A 12,590-nucleotide genomic window follows, 5' to 3' on the forward strand; every position below is an offset into this window, starting at 1 on the left:
CTGTGCTCAGCTCCATGCCCTGTGCAATAGACCTTTCTTGTCAGCCTCTTAGGCTACCTTGGACTGGAAATCTCTTTCACTCTGTCATTTTGTGGCTTTTGCTGCTCTAGAATTTGTTTAGAGTAATTTTTTACAGGTATTTTATGAGCTGTGGGGGAAGACCTAGAGTAGATGCATCTTTCTACTCTGCCCCAATTCTGCTTTTTTAAAGAACTTCTTTCCTTCACTGATGTTTTTTTACCATTGTGCCAATTCCATTTTTTAAGATGCTATTTTCTTCAGATTTTTTGTGCCTTTTTATTTTTTTACCAAGGTGTGAATTCTATTTTTCATAATTTTCTTCCATCATTGTCATTTCTTTTCCCAATTTTTCTTCTGCCATTGATCTCTTTCTTTAATTCTTCCAGGAATTCTTATTGGGTTTAGGTAAAATTAACAGTTTTCTTTGAGACTTGCTTGGTTACATTGTCACATGGTTACACTGTCTTCCTCTAAGTTTGTGTGTTGGTCTTCCTTGCTGCAGTAGTAACTTTCTATGATCAAGTTCTTTTTTTGTCATTGTTTCCTGATTTTTCCAGCCTTTTTCTTGACTTTGAACTCTATGTTAAAGTTGAGTTCTACTCACCCAGGATTTAGAGCTTTTTCATGCTGCTGTTTTCAGAGCTGGTTCTGGAAGTCTGCAAGTTTTCAGTGGTTCCAGGTGGTGTGATTGGGGAGAGGTGTGGTCACTGCTGTCCTGGTCTGTATTCTCCTCTTTACCCAGAAAGGATCCCTGGTCTCCACAAGTCATGAGTACTAGCATTCTTCTCAGCCCTGGAGCTGTGACCAGATTCCCTGATCTCCTGTGTCCACAAACACTAGTGCTCCTCTCTGGTAACAGACCCCAGAGGCAGTAAGGACATGAAAAATTGGGAGACTAGAGGAGTCTCTCAGTTCAGTGTGGTACAGAGGCATTTGGTGCCAGAGGGCTTTGGTTCAAAACCCATTTCCACTGCTAACAATATGTAGGACTCTAGAAAAATCATTTAACCTCAGTGGGTCTCAGCTTCCTTATCTGTAAAAATTGGATGTTCTTGAAGGTCTTCTCTCGTTCTGAATCTATGCTTCTACAAACTCTGAAATTACTTGACTGACGTATTTGGCACCTATACTTTCCCCACTCCCACCCAGATCCTGAAAATAGTCATTGTGCCCTTCTCCTTGGAGGCTTTAAAAGCAGGCCCTCTGTTCCCACAGTTCTTTCCCAGACCCTCCTAATGACTCACAGAACCCCATCATGCAAGATAATCAATATCTGAAGAGGTAAGCGCATTGCCCAATACTGGTTTGAGGCCTGAATTTATGATCTGTGAAATTTCTTTTACAGCTTAAATGACTCAGGCCTCCTGGGGTAGAGGGCTTATTTCCTCCTGCTTAGGAATACTGTAGAGAAATTCATTTCAGTTGTCATCCTGTTTGAATAATAACAACTCATCCTAATAGTGCTTATGGTTTTATAAAAGACTTTCTTCAACAATCCTATGAAGTATGTAACATAAAATTATAACCCCCTACTTTACAGATGAGGAAAGTGATATGCAAGAAGTAAATGGCTGTGCCCAACATCATGCAGTTAATTTAATAAAGAATTAATTTTCAGGCTCTCCAGCCTGTAATGCAAGTGTACAAAAGAAATTAGTCTATATCCTCAAAATGCTAGTAAATATTGCAGCTGGGGTTTGAACCCAAATCTCTTCAAATTCCAAGTAGACAATTTCTGTGACAGGGGATGCTCTCTTGACTCTTTGGAATCCATTCTTTACAACCCACACTCCACAGAGAGTATATTTATCAGAGTCATGGAGAACTTCCCTGTAAAATCCAGAAATATCTCCACTTTCCTTGGTCTCTTTTGTACTTTCAGATCTCCTTTCTGATAATGAGATCTATCAGTTCTGCTGCCTATCCTTGTGGTTATTTCCTCTACCAGCATCTTCCTCAGCCTTTACTTCCAAACATCACCTCCAACTCTGCAGGGACAAGTAGGCCTTCACCTGACTTCTCTTTACATTGGGACTCTTGGTCAGCATCATCCAGGGCAATGAATTTAGCTAGTAGAGGCAGGTCTACTTATCACCCCTCATCTTAGTCCCACAATGCATTCAACATGGATGGTAACTTTACATGGCTATCCTACTGCCATCCAAACTTATCAGAGTTGGGTTCACCTTTCCTCCATACTCTCTCTTTGGTCAACCTCCCCAAGATATCAAACAATGTCACCCTCTATCCCTGACCTTCCAAACGAAATCTCATGGGATATTCAACCTGTTGCTTCTCTTGTTCCTACAGAGTGGGTTGTTCTTGTTGTTCAATTGTTTCAGTCAATTCTAACTCCTCATGACCCCTTTTGGGGTTTTCTGGGCAGAGATACTGGAGTAGTTTGCTATTTCCTTCTCCAGCTCATTTTACAGATGAAGAAATTGAAATAAAAAAGGTTAAGTGACTTGCCTAGAGTTACCCAACTAGGAAGTATCTGAGATTGAATTTGAATTCAAGGAGAGACTTTCTGATTCTAAACTCAGTGCTCTATCCACTGTATCACCTGCCAAATCCAGGGGTTTTTTTCATTCATAGTGTCTCCCACATCTGTAGGCTGGAGGTGTAGGGGAAAGAGACTAAAACTGAATGGGAGGCAGGTTCTTGTTTGATTTCAAGTAAGTCACTTCTCTAGATCTGTTTCCTCATTTGTAAGTTGTAGAAAATGATCTGTAAAGTTCTTTCCCACTCCAAGTTCCTTCTATCCTCTTTTTTTCCCTGATGATCACAGGCCATAAGACCTCCCCTGAAAAGCCCTAAGGTATGCTTCCATCCTTCCATTGCACTGGCACCAGGACCAAAGTACTTCCTCCCAATCCTTCATCAACATGGCTCACACATACAGGGTTAGGAAATAGTGCTTGAGAGGAGTATGAGGGAATGAGGAGTCCCACCTAGACAACATGTTCATTTTCTTTGCATGACAATATTTATTTGTTACAAATGTTTGAGGGAAATAATCTATGGTGGGGGAAATTGATGGTGGGCAACAATAATAATACCAAAAAAAGAGAAGAACGTGAGAAGAGCATCAAGAAAACCCTTGCAAATACACAAAAGCAGGAGGAGAGAGATATAGAGACAAATAGAATAATTTTGTGTTAAATTTGATATGCACTTAACAAAAACCAAACTAACCATTCATAGATTTCTTCTAATACAATCCTCTTTTCTGTTCTTTGTATATTAAAATGTTTACCTTTTTAAGTTTATGATAAAAAAAGAACATTAAAAAAGAAAAATTAGGGACCCCAGATTCTACTATCAACTTAAGTAAACCAGCACAGGTAGAATGTGGGTTTTCCTTTACCCCAGCGTGAAGGGATATTTTACCACTTAACTGAGGGATGAGCTTGTCTGAGTTACGAGAGAGAGAGAGAGAGAGAGAGAGAGAGAGAGAGAGAGAGAGAGAGAGAGAGAGAGAGAGTCGGAAAGGGAGAGAGGGAAGGAGGGAGGGAAGGAAAGAAGACAGGAAGGAAGAAAGGGAGGAAAAAGGAAAGACCTTGGGGGGGCCTCCTCCTTCTGCTTATCTACTGCCTGGACTCTCCTCTCCAGAAGGATAGAAATAAATGTGGAGACACCTTAGAGGCAAAAGCACCATGCAGGTCAAAGTACTCCACTATTCTTCTCAGTATCATATCTCCTGTACTATCTGATAATATTCAATATAAATTTTAGACTTCAATAAGGGCCATAGTTTGAATTAAGAAGAGGCTGGACCTAATAGTCTCCTTTGTTTAACTTTACCTTGATGTCAAGCAAGCAAATGCGACCTCCTTACCAGACCCTTCTTCTGGCATCTTAGTGATAAGGAAAAACACAGACACCTTGAGCTGTAACTTCAGCTTTGTCAACTCTGTTAAGATACCACAACTTCAAACGCCTGTTTAGGACAGGATATCTATCATCTGGGTGACAGGACTTTTTCCTTATCTTAAACCACAGAGACATGCTATGGAGAGAAGATGCCCGTAGCTTGGGATCATAAAACCCAAGTGACGCTACTTTGTTTACAATGTGTTTATCTAAGAGAACTCCTTTCTCATGGCAAAATGTAGTTAAGACAGTCAATTTCTGTACTGAGTCAGCCAGAACATTTTTCTGGCTCCATAATGCATTATGTTAGTGTTTTCTTTAATAGGAAATTGATCAATTAATTAATTAAATCATAAATTGTATGCATTTAGCCTGTTGCCTTTTCTTTAACCAAGTGTTCAGGTCAACAGTTATGGTGCCCAAAAGTGGATTGGAACTGAGGAACAGGAGGGACATTTCCTCATCTCGCCAAAGCCAGGACTCTGGCGCCAATAGGAACTATTTTTCCTAGAGTCCTGGGCCTTGACGGGGTCGGCATATGCCCTTCTATTTCCCAGCTTCCAAAGAACTCTCACTTTAAATTCCCTTTAAAGGAAACTCTGGGGACCACAGACCAAGTCGCTTTAAACCTCTCTGTATTACTTAGGTCTCCTCTGGCGATCGATCTCAGGAAACTTAGCACAGGCATTGCCAGCACTAGTGTCAATCAATTAAAGATAGCCCTAAATTATGTTGGCCACCACAGGGCTCTTTTGGACCAGTCAAAGTTACTTTATCTTACAACCAAATTAAGTTTAAAGGCCAACAAAACAACTAGCCAGCAGCGACAAGGTTCCATCCTGAGCTTGCTGACTTGGCTTAGCGAGAACAAAAGACAGGTATCCTCTTCCCTGTAAGGCTGGGAGCTGCTTCAGCACCTAGTGGTGTCCTGGCAAAAATCCTTTCTTCTTCAAGGGCTCCAGTCTGTCCTTTCCTTCCCTCCCTCTACCCGATTCCTCACCCCTTTCCTCCCTCCCCCTCCCCTTGCAGGTCTCTGATCTGGGGAAACTGGCTGCACCTAGATGCAATCTTTCCCCCTCGCCTTCCCCTACATTAGACCTGAGGAAGGCAGCTTCTGTTCAAGCCTCTGTTGCCTCCCTCCTCCCCATTCCCCCTCCTCACTTTCCCGTAAGGGCTCTGGTCCTGAAGAGGACAGTTACAATGCACCTAAGAACTAGAGGCCTGAACCTATTCCCATGGGGCCTGTTCCTTTAAGACAGTCAGAAACTTTGGGGCACCAAGGCTCCCCAACTCTACAACGACTACAGGGGTGTTCTGAGCAAAGGCTGCAGGATTCCCCTTTATTGCCAGAACTTGAATTCTTGCAACCCCCTTTCCTCAGAATGATAATAGCCAATTCATGATGGCGATTTCTAGCAAGCTTCTAATTGCCCTCTCTCTCTGGGTTGTTTTTTGTGAGCTATGTTTGTATTTGTCCTGTTGTCTATTTGTCTGTTGGTGTATGTCCCTGTCCATATCATGTGTGCTGTGAATAAGTCTGTTATCTTGTAAGATTTAAATGCAAGCAGCCAGACTTCAAGGGCTGCAGCTAGGGAAATAAACAAAATTTTAACATTTTTCCTTGTTGTTCCAGTCTGGCCAACCTGGAATTACAATGGAAAGTTAGATCGTCTTAGGTAAAATCATTTTAGCAGATTTGTATGTTGTGAGATTAATTATAAAGCATTTGGGGAACTGATCATTTGAAATAACTCCTAAGATTGTAGGTAGCCCACCTTTCTAGCAAAAGCTTGGAAATGCCACCTAGGTCCTAGACATTCTGCCCACCCTGTCCCAGCAGCTGCATACTGCCTTAGGGGCTCAGTAAATTCTTCTGCTGTGGGGGGGATTGGGAAACGTGGAAGAATCAGGCCTGTAGAGAGCATTCTCTAAATTCTGCCTGCGAAAGTCACCTCTCGGACACCAGCTTCTCTGCTCTTGGTAAACTTCTCTTCTTTGTTCCAGTTGCAAAAAAAGTATTTTATCTCTGTCTCATTTTCTGATTTGTAAAAGTAAGAATAATTATGACAGTTGTTATGGGATCAAAATGGTAAAATGATTGTAAAATGCTTACCACAATGACTGGTATATGTTGCACACAATGCTATTATCTCTCTCTAATGCAATTGTTAACTTTGAAGTGGTTTTAATTGCTAAAAGTAATAAGATGAATAATTTCTGGAAATGCAAATTATGCCATCTTCTGTTATTGTTGCGTTAAAACTACTTCTAGGATTGTATTTCTGAATTTCTTTTAGATTGTAAAGACAAAGCAATTTTTAGTCTGAATTTTGTTGAATCTAAAAGATGTTGGGAAAATTGTGTAAAACCAGTTATGTTACTTTATCAATTCTGCTAACCTTGTCTTATAATGTTTGTAATTGTCATTTAGAAAACCAGGTATTTTCACCCTTGTCTGTTAAAAAATTTAAAGGTAAACAATCTAGCTATTTTCTATGAAGTTGTAGGATTGTTAACTAAGTTATTTGGGATTACTGTTTGAATGTTGAAACCTAACATTGTTAAGTGATTCCTATGTATGGAAAGGAGGAAATGGAGTGAAAACTTTATTTAGACTTCCTCTGCCCATTCAGAACAGTCCCACAATGAAGTGAAAACTTTATTTCAATTCTTTCTGCCCATTCAGAACAGTCCTCCCATTCCTGTGGGTAAGATCATCAGCCCTAGGAAAGGAATTTGTTTTAGGTAGCTCCTAACAATGAATATGACTTGCTCAGAAGTTGTAATAAATAAGGAGGATTTTTAATAATTGGCTTTTACATCAGGACAAGTTTTAAATTTGAAAAGGAAGGATGTTAAATGGAATCCCTTATGTGTGTCTCCTGGTAAATCTTTATTGCTTGTTGTAACTCCATGAGAGTAGAAATAACTGGTATCTGGCTCTAAGTTGTGATTAGTGAGATTTGCTGTTTAAGGTAAAGGCATTTGGGACCATAACTATTTTTGTTTTGAGTTTGAATTTGGATATAGCTGTTTGCATTAAATCAGTATCTGAGACACATGCCACAAAGGAATATTTCTCTCTCACCTGACAAAACACCGAGGGGACAATTCCAGACTCAATCTAGGATGGGATCCCCCTGGCTCAGTTTCCCTGTTCCTGAGTCTGACTATGAACAGATACTGCATGACTGGAGAATTTCACTCTTCTCTGAATTCAGAGTAAAGGATGTTTTATCCTGTCATATTTGGTATGTCACATGTCCCTGCTTTGTTTCTTCTATAGTAAATTTCTGTGGTCAATAACTAGCGACCAGCAAAACATGTGAGCCTTTTGTGTAATCTTACTGGAAAATCTAATATTATTTTTATCTGAAATTGGAACATGTGCAGAAATTTATGTAAACTACTTAAGATTCACCTTAAGATGTTCCCATTGTTTAAAAGGATTTTAAAAGCAACAATGTTTTCCTGTGAGTCAGTCGCTTATATCTAGGAATACTGCAATAATTAAGAATTCAGTTTGTTATAATACTTTGGAAATTCATATTACTTAAGAACATTTTGGTAACAACTCAGCTTTAATGAATTCCAGTTTTAAAGGTTTATTTTTGCTTAAGAAAAAAAGAGATATCAAGCATTTTAAAAGTTTCCAACTACTTTTCTTCATAAGAGTTTAGTGAACATCAGAGTAAGTTTTAAACTGTTTTTTAAGAAAGGAAATACTTTTAGAAGAAATGTTTTGAAAAATCATGTGTGATTCTTTGAAGGCCTACTAAAACTTCAAAATAATATGCTGTTAAATTAAGCTGTTTTGATCTGAATTTGTAGTCATTCTATGGTCTAAGTCAGAGTTAAAATCTTCATTTGAACTTACTATATGTAAAATATTTAATTCTTGAAGTATCTCATTCTTCCAGAGTGAGGATAATTAGAGAAGAATAACAACTTCTGAAACAAAGACATAATTCCATCAAACTATAAATTTAGTGATTAGCCTCTTTGCTTTGTTTAAGCTGGAACAGGATTCCAGTAGAGTTATGCTAGTAAAAAGTAATAACTTATGAGCTATCTTGTCTTATGGTTAAAATGAAAAAGCAAGTGGAATAATCTGGATAATAGGATTGAGAGATTTAGAAAGATAAATTAAGTTCTGATTGAAACTATGAAAGGTAGATAAGATTTGGGAATAAATAAGGGTTATCTAAACCCCTCTTGCTCCTAGATAGTTGTTCTGGATACTTTTGTGTCAGTTTCAGATGGTTTAAAGTGTGAGGAAGAATTTTATTTGAGGGATACCAGCCAATATTTATTTGCTATATAAGACTGGGACTGCAATTTACTATTGTTTGAAGCTCTGATTACAGGAATACTTGTCTAAGTTATCATAAAGCCAAGTGACATGTGCTGCAGGCTAACGGTGGATGCTTGGAAAGGTTTTGAAGACGACCTTGGACACAGCCTAGGTAGGATCTTCCTAACTCTATTTCCCAAATGTGCTATTTCCTCTCTGAAAAAGGAAATTTCCCAACTGATTACTCCTAAGCCCTGCTTTCAGTATCTGCTAACCTCACGATTACATGTCAGATAATAGCTTATTTTTGGAATCAACCAGAACTGAGGAAATCCTTTCCTTCTGTTAACATTGTCCCTCTTTTTCTTTTATAGCAAATCTTTATAATCAAGAAGTTCTGAAAGTACAATACTAAGTCTGTCAAATAATAAATGGAAATTGGAGCATCTCTGAGTTAATATAATGGGGTGCAAGAATGAACAGCTTACAACTTTAACCTGTATTTCTGGACAAATAAATAAATATAATATAGAGATAACATCGAGGAAATGATTAGATCAGGTAATAAGACAAAGATGTAATGTGATGATTGGTTTCTAAAATTTGGATTTTGCACACAAATTGTATAGGATAGTGGTAAATTATTTCTTCTCTCTTAAAATATCTGTCCAATAATTTAAAGGGCAGATGAGTTCATTTTATGGTTGAACCCTCACATTTAAAAGGATTCTTATTCCAGGTAGAAGATTTAGGTAAAAACAGAAGCAGCAAATAAGATAAACTGAAATTTTCTGAAATTTCAAAAATGGAGAACAAATTTTAAGTAATTGTACTAATTTATATTGTCATAATTATCTGGGAACTTCTTGATCTGAACCAGAAAAGCAAAATTCTCTTTTTAAACTATCCCAAGAATAAAACCTGTTATCAAAGAAAAGATATCTAGGTATCAGATAACTACATGAGAAATCTAAGATTCAAAAGTGATGTTTGAATGAAAATTAAGAATGGATTACTGGGATACTAGGAACTTAATGTTAGTTAACATTGGTAATTCTTTAGTTAGCACTGATTTGTATGGTTCATGTTTAAGCTTTCTTGTTTATCTTGATGACATGTAAATCTCCCTTTTTCAAAACAAGCCTATTGTGAGCCATCTAAGTTTAACTGTACCTGACTTAATGTAAAAATGCAATTTTGTGAACTGAAAAAAAAAAAAACTTCAATGTATTGTTTAAGCCTAGCCCTGCGTGGCCGGGAAACTGAACTATGGCTAAGTGCCTTTAGCCATGTTAACTATGTTGTATTGTTTCATCTCAACTATCAAATCATATGTTTTCTGGGAGACCCTGTCAGGTTTTCTGTGTAGACTCTTGGAGCCATCTGTCACCTCCGTTGCCCCTGCTCCTGAGTGGACCATGCCCTCCAAGTTTGAAAGAGCCCGAAGAAGATGACATCAGACAGAGACAGCTTTCCCAAGACCTACATGAAGATTTAGTTTTTCATGTCTTTGTTGGTCTACAGGTGAAGCCTTCGGCTTGCCTTTGACCAAAAGGAGGAAATGATAATATTCAACATAAATTTTAGACTTTAATAAGGGCCAAAGTTTGAAGTAAGAAAAGCCTGGACCTAATAGTCTCCTTTGTTTAACTCAGAGAATGCCTTTTGATGTCAAGCAAGCAAATGGGACCTCCTTACCAGACCCTTCTTCTGGCATCTTAGTGATAAGGAAAAACACAGATACCTTGAGTTGTAACTTCAGCTTTGTCAACTTTGTTAAGATACCACAACTTCAAACGCCTATTTAGGACAGGATATCTGTCATCTGGGTGATGGGACTTTTTCCTTATCTTAAACCACAGAGACATGCTATGGAGAGAAGATGCCCGTAGCTTGGGATCATAAAACCCAAGTGACACTACTTTGTTTACAATGTGTTTATCTAAGAGAACTCCTTTCTCATGGCAAAATGTAGTTAAGACAGTCAATTTCTGTACTGAGTCAGCCAGAACATTTTTCTGGCTCCATAATACATTATGTTAGTGTTTTCTTTAATAGGGAATTGATCAATTAATTAATTAAATCATATGCATTAAGCCTGTTGCCTTTTCTTTAACCAAGTTTTCGGGTCAACATATCACATCTAATTTCAACCACGAATTTTCAGTCCTTGGGTTCTCTTACCATCTCATTTTATTCTTTGGCTTTAGTGAATACAATCCCCTTTAAGCCACAAATACTCAGGCATATATTTCCTAACTGCTCACTCCATCTATACGATATTGAAATAATTTGTACTGAGGCTGCCAACATCACTTAAATTGAAACCAAACCAAACGAAACAACTTGACAGAGAAGTTACTGCTATGTAGTGCTCAGTACCCAAGCTCCTCACTGCCCATTCCAGGTCCCCACTCTAGCAAAGTCCATAATTCCACACCCTTCGCATAAATCCTCCACCCCTCCTAATCTAAGGTGTGGGGGTTTGGGTGGAGGAAGGCTAAAAGAGAACTAGGTTAACTCTGGGTTCAGTTAGTGAGGAGAGTAGCCAAAGCTTGGAGAGGTTCCCTGGCTCCTCACCCAGCACAGTGACCCCTTACCCATCTCTCCAGAGTGGAATCCCTTTGAGTTTACTTAGGCTCTAAAAAGAGTTTCTCTTCCCCTGGTCTATAAACAACAGTAATCCAGACTTTCTGGGATTGGGTTGTTTCTTTCTCTTTTTCTCTAAGCCAGTTCCTTTCTCCTCGTTTCTTATTTCCACTTTTTTTTTTAAAGGGAGCTTGGGAAGGAGAAGACTGTGAGCCACTGTGCTGCCCACTATCGCAAGAACCTCGACACAATGGTGAGTTAGTTACTTGTGAAGTGGGTCCTAAGGGGCAAGGAAAAATGAGAGAGAGAGAGAGAGAGAGAGAGAGAGAGAGAGAGAGAGAGAGAGAGAGAGAGAGAGAGAGAAGAGCATGTGCATGTGTGTGTGTGTGTGTGTGTGTGTGTGTGTGTGTGTGTGTGTGTGTGGTGGGAAACAAGCTTAGAGGAAAAAGAGACAGGGAGGACTTCCTGATGTTCTTCCTCATTCTGCTTATTGCTATTACCTAGCAGGGGTGGAGAACCTGCAGCCTCAAGGCCATGCATGGCCCTCTAGGTCTTCAAGTACAGTCCTTTGACTGAATCCAAATTTCACAGAACAAATGCCCCTAATAAAAGGACTTGTTCTGTAAAACTTTGACTCAGTCCAAAAGACCTAGAAGTTCACATGTGGTCTCAACTGAAGGTTCCCACCCCTGAATTCGGGCATTTGAGTGAATGAAGCTAGAAGGAGATAATCACTTCTCTGGATGTGATCAGTAATGAAAATGGAGAAATGGGATTGATTGTTTCCTTTTTTAAAAAAAAATAATTTTGATTGATGTTTTCTGTTTCTTACGTGACCATAGTATCCCATGTGTGGTACCCCCGTTACCTCTCCCTAACAGCCATCCCATAAAACAAATAGTGTTTTGCTTGGTGTTTAGAGAGGGAAAAGAAATTGAAAGCCCCCAAAGATGGATAGTGTGTAGCATCTGTGGACCTCCCACTGCTACCAAGTTGTGGCTTGGGGGTGTCTTCTCATATCTGTTCATTTGAATCCCACTTGATCTTTATAATTTTGTTATATTTACTTTTGACTCGTTGGGGGGGTCATTGTTCTTTCCATCTATGTCTTTTGGAAATCAAATTCCTCATTCTAGAATTTTCTAAACTCACATAGTTTATCGAGCATATTCTGTCTCTCATCTGGAGACCATCAATACATCACATACTGACTTTCCCCTTGTATGCAGTTCATTGCTTGAATATTACAAAATACGACCAACTTCTCCCTGTTCCTAAAATGAAGTACATCACAATTCAGTATGAAGAGGATCACAAATGAGAATCAGGGACTGGCTTATCCTCTGGAGGAAATTTCTGAGATTTCTTCAGCCTCCTCTGATATGGGTCAATGTTTAGAATATTTTCATTCTTGGAGTAGAGGCAAATGGAAATTATGAGCTCTAAAAGGGAACTGGTGAATGTATAGATGTGACATCTACCACCTCTGCATCATAAAACACCATGTCACCTGCCTCATAATCCAAAAAATTCTGCCCTTTGTACAGTTTTGCTCTTACGGGAATTCTCATCCTATGCGTGGTACAGACTATATACTTATTTTGTGTTAGACTCGAAAGTCAGTATCCAATAGAAGAAATTGGTGAAACCTCTCCAATTCTATCTACAGAGTTCTTACAAAACCAACATCCCAAGCAAAACTGTTTCCCACTGTTACCTCCCAATACTGTCTTCTAGTCACAAAACTCGGAGTTTGCTAGACCAGCATCACATAGATCAGATCTCTCTACAAGACAATGTATTTTCTTCCATG

General features: G+C 38.9%; 1 protein-coding gene across 2 annotated transcripts in view; it reads left to right on the top strand.

The window, feature by feature from the left end:
• Nucleotides 1–3,528: 3,528 nt before the first annotated feature.
• LOC140533212 (solute carrier family 23 member 1-like) overlaps nucleotides 3,529–12,590 on the top strand; it is a 52,165-nt gene continuing 43,103 nt past the window's right edge. The window contains exons 1-3 of one of the 2 annotated variants that reach the window (XM_072652645.1): nucleotides 3,529–8,360; nucleotides 8,563–8,749; nucleotides 10,964–11,030. In XM_072652645.1, the coding sequence (XP_072508746.1) occupies nucleotides 11,028–11,030 (3 nt within the window). In that variant the 5' untranslated portion in view covers nucleotides 3,529–8,360; nucleotides 8,563–8,749; nucleotides 10,964–11,027. The remainder of the gene's footprint in view (nucleotides 8,361–8,562; nucleotides 8,750–10,963; nucleotides 11,031–12,590) is intronic. The other variant, XM_072652647.1, reaches the window with a different exon arrangement.

This window comes from Notamacropus eugenii, chromosome 3, assembly GCF_028372415.1.
Source record: "Notamacropus eugenii isolate mMacEug1 chromosome 3, mMacEug1.pri_v2, whole genome shotgun sequence".
Taxonomy (NCBI): Eukaryota; Metazoa; Chordata; class Mammalia; order Diprotodontia; family Macropodidae; genus Notamacropus; species Notamacropus eugenii.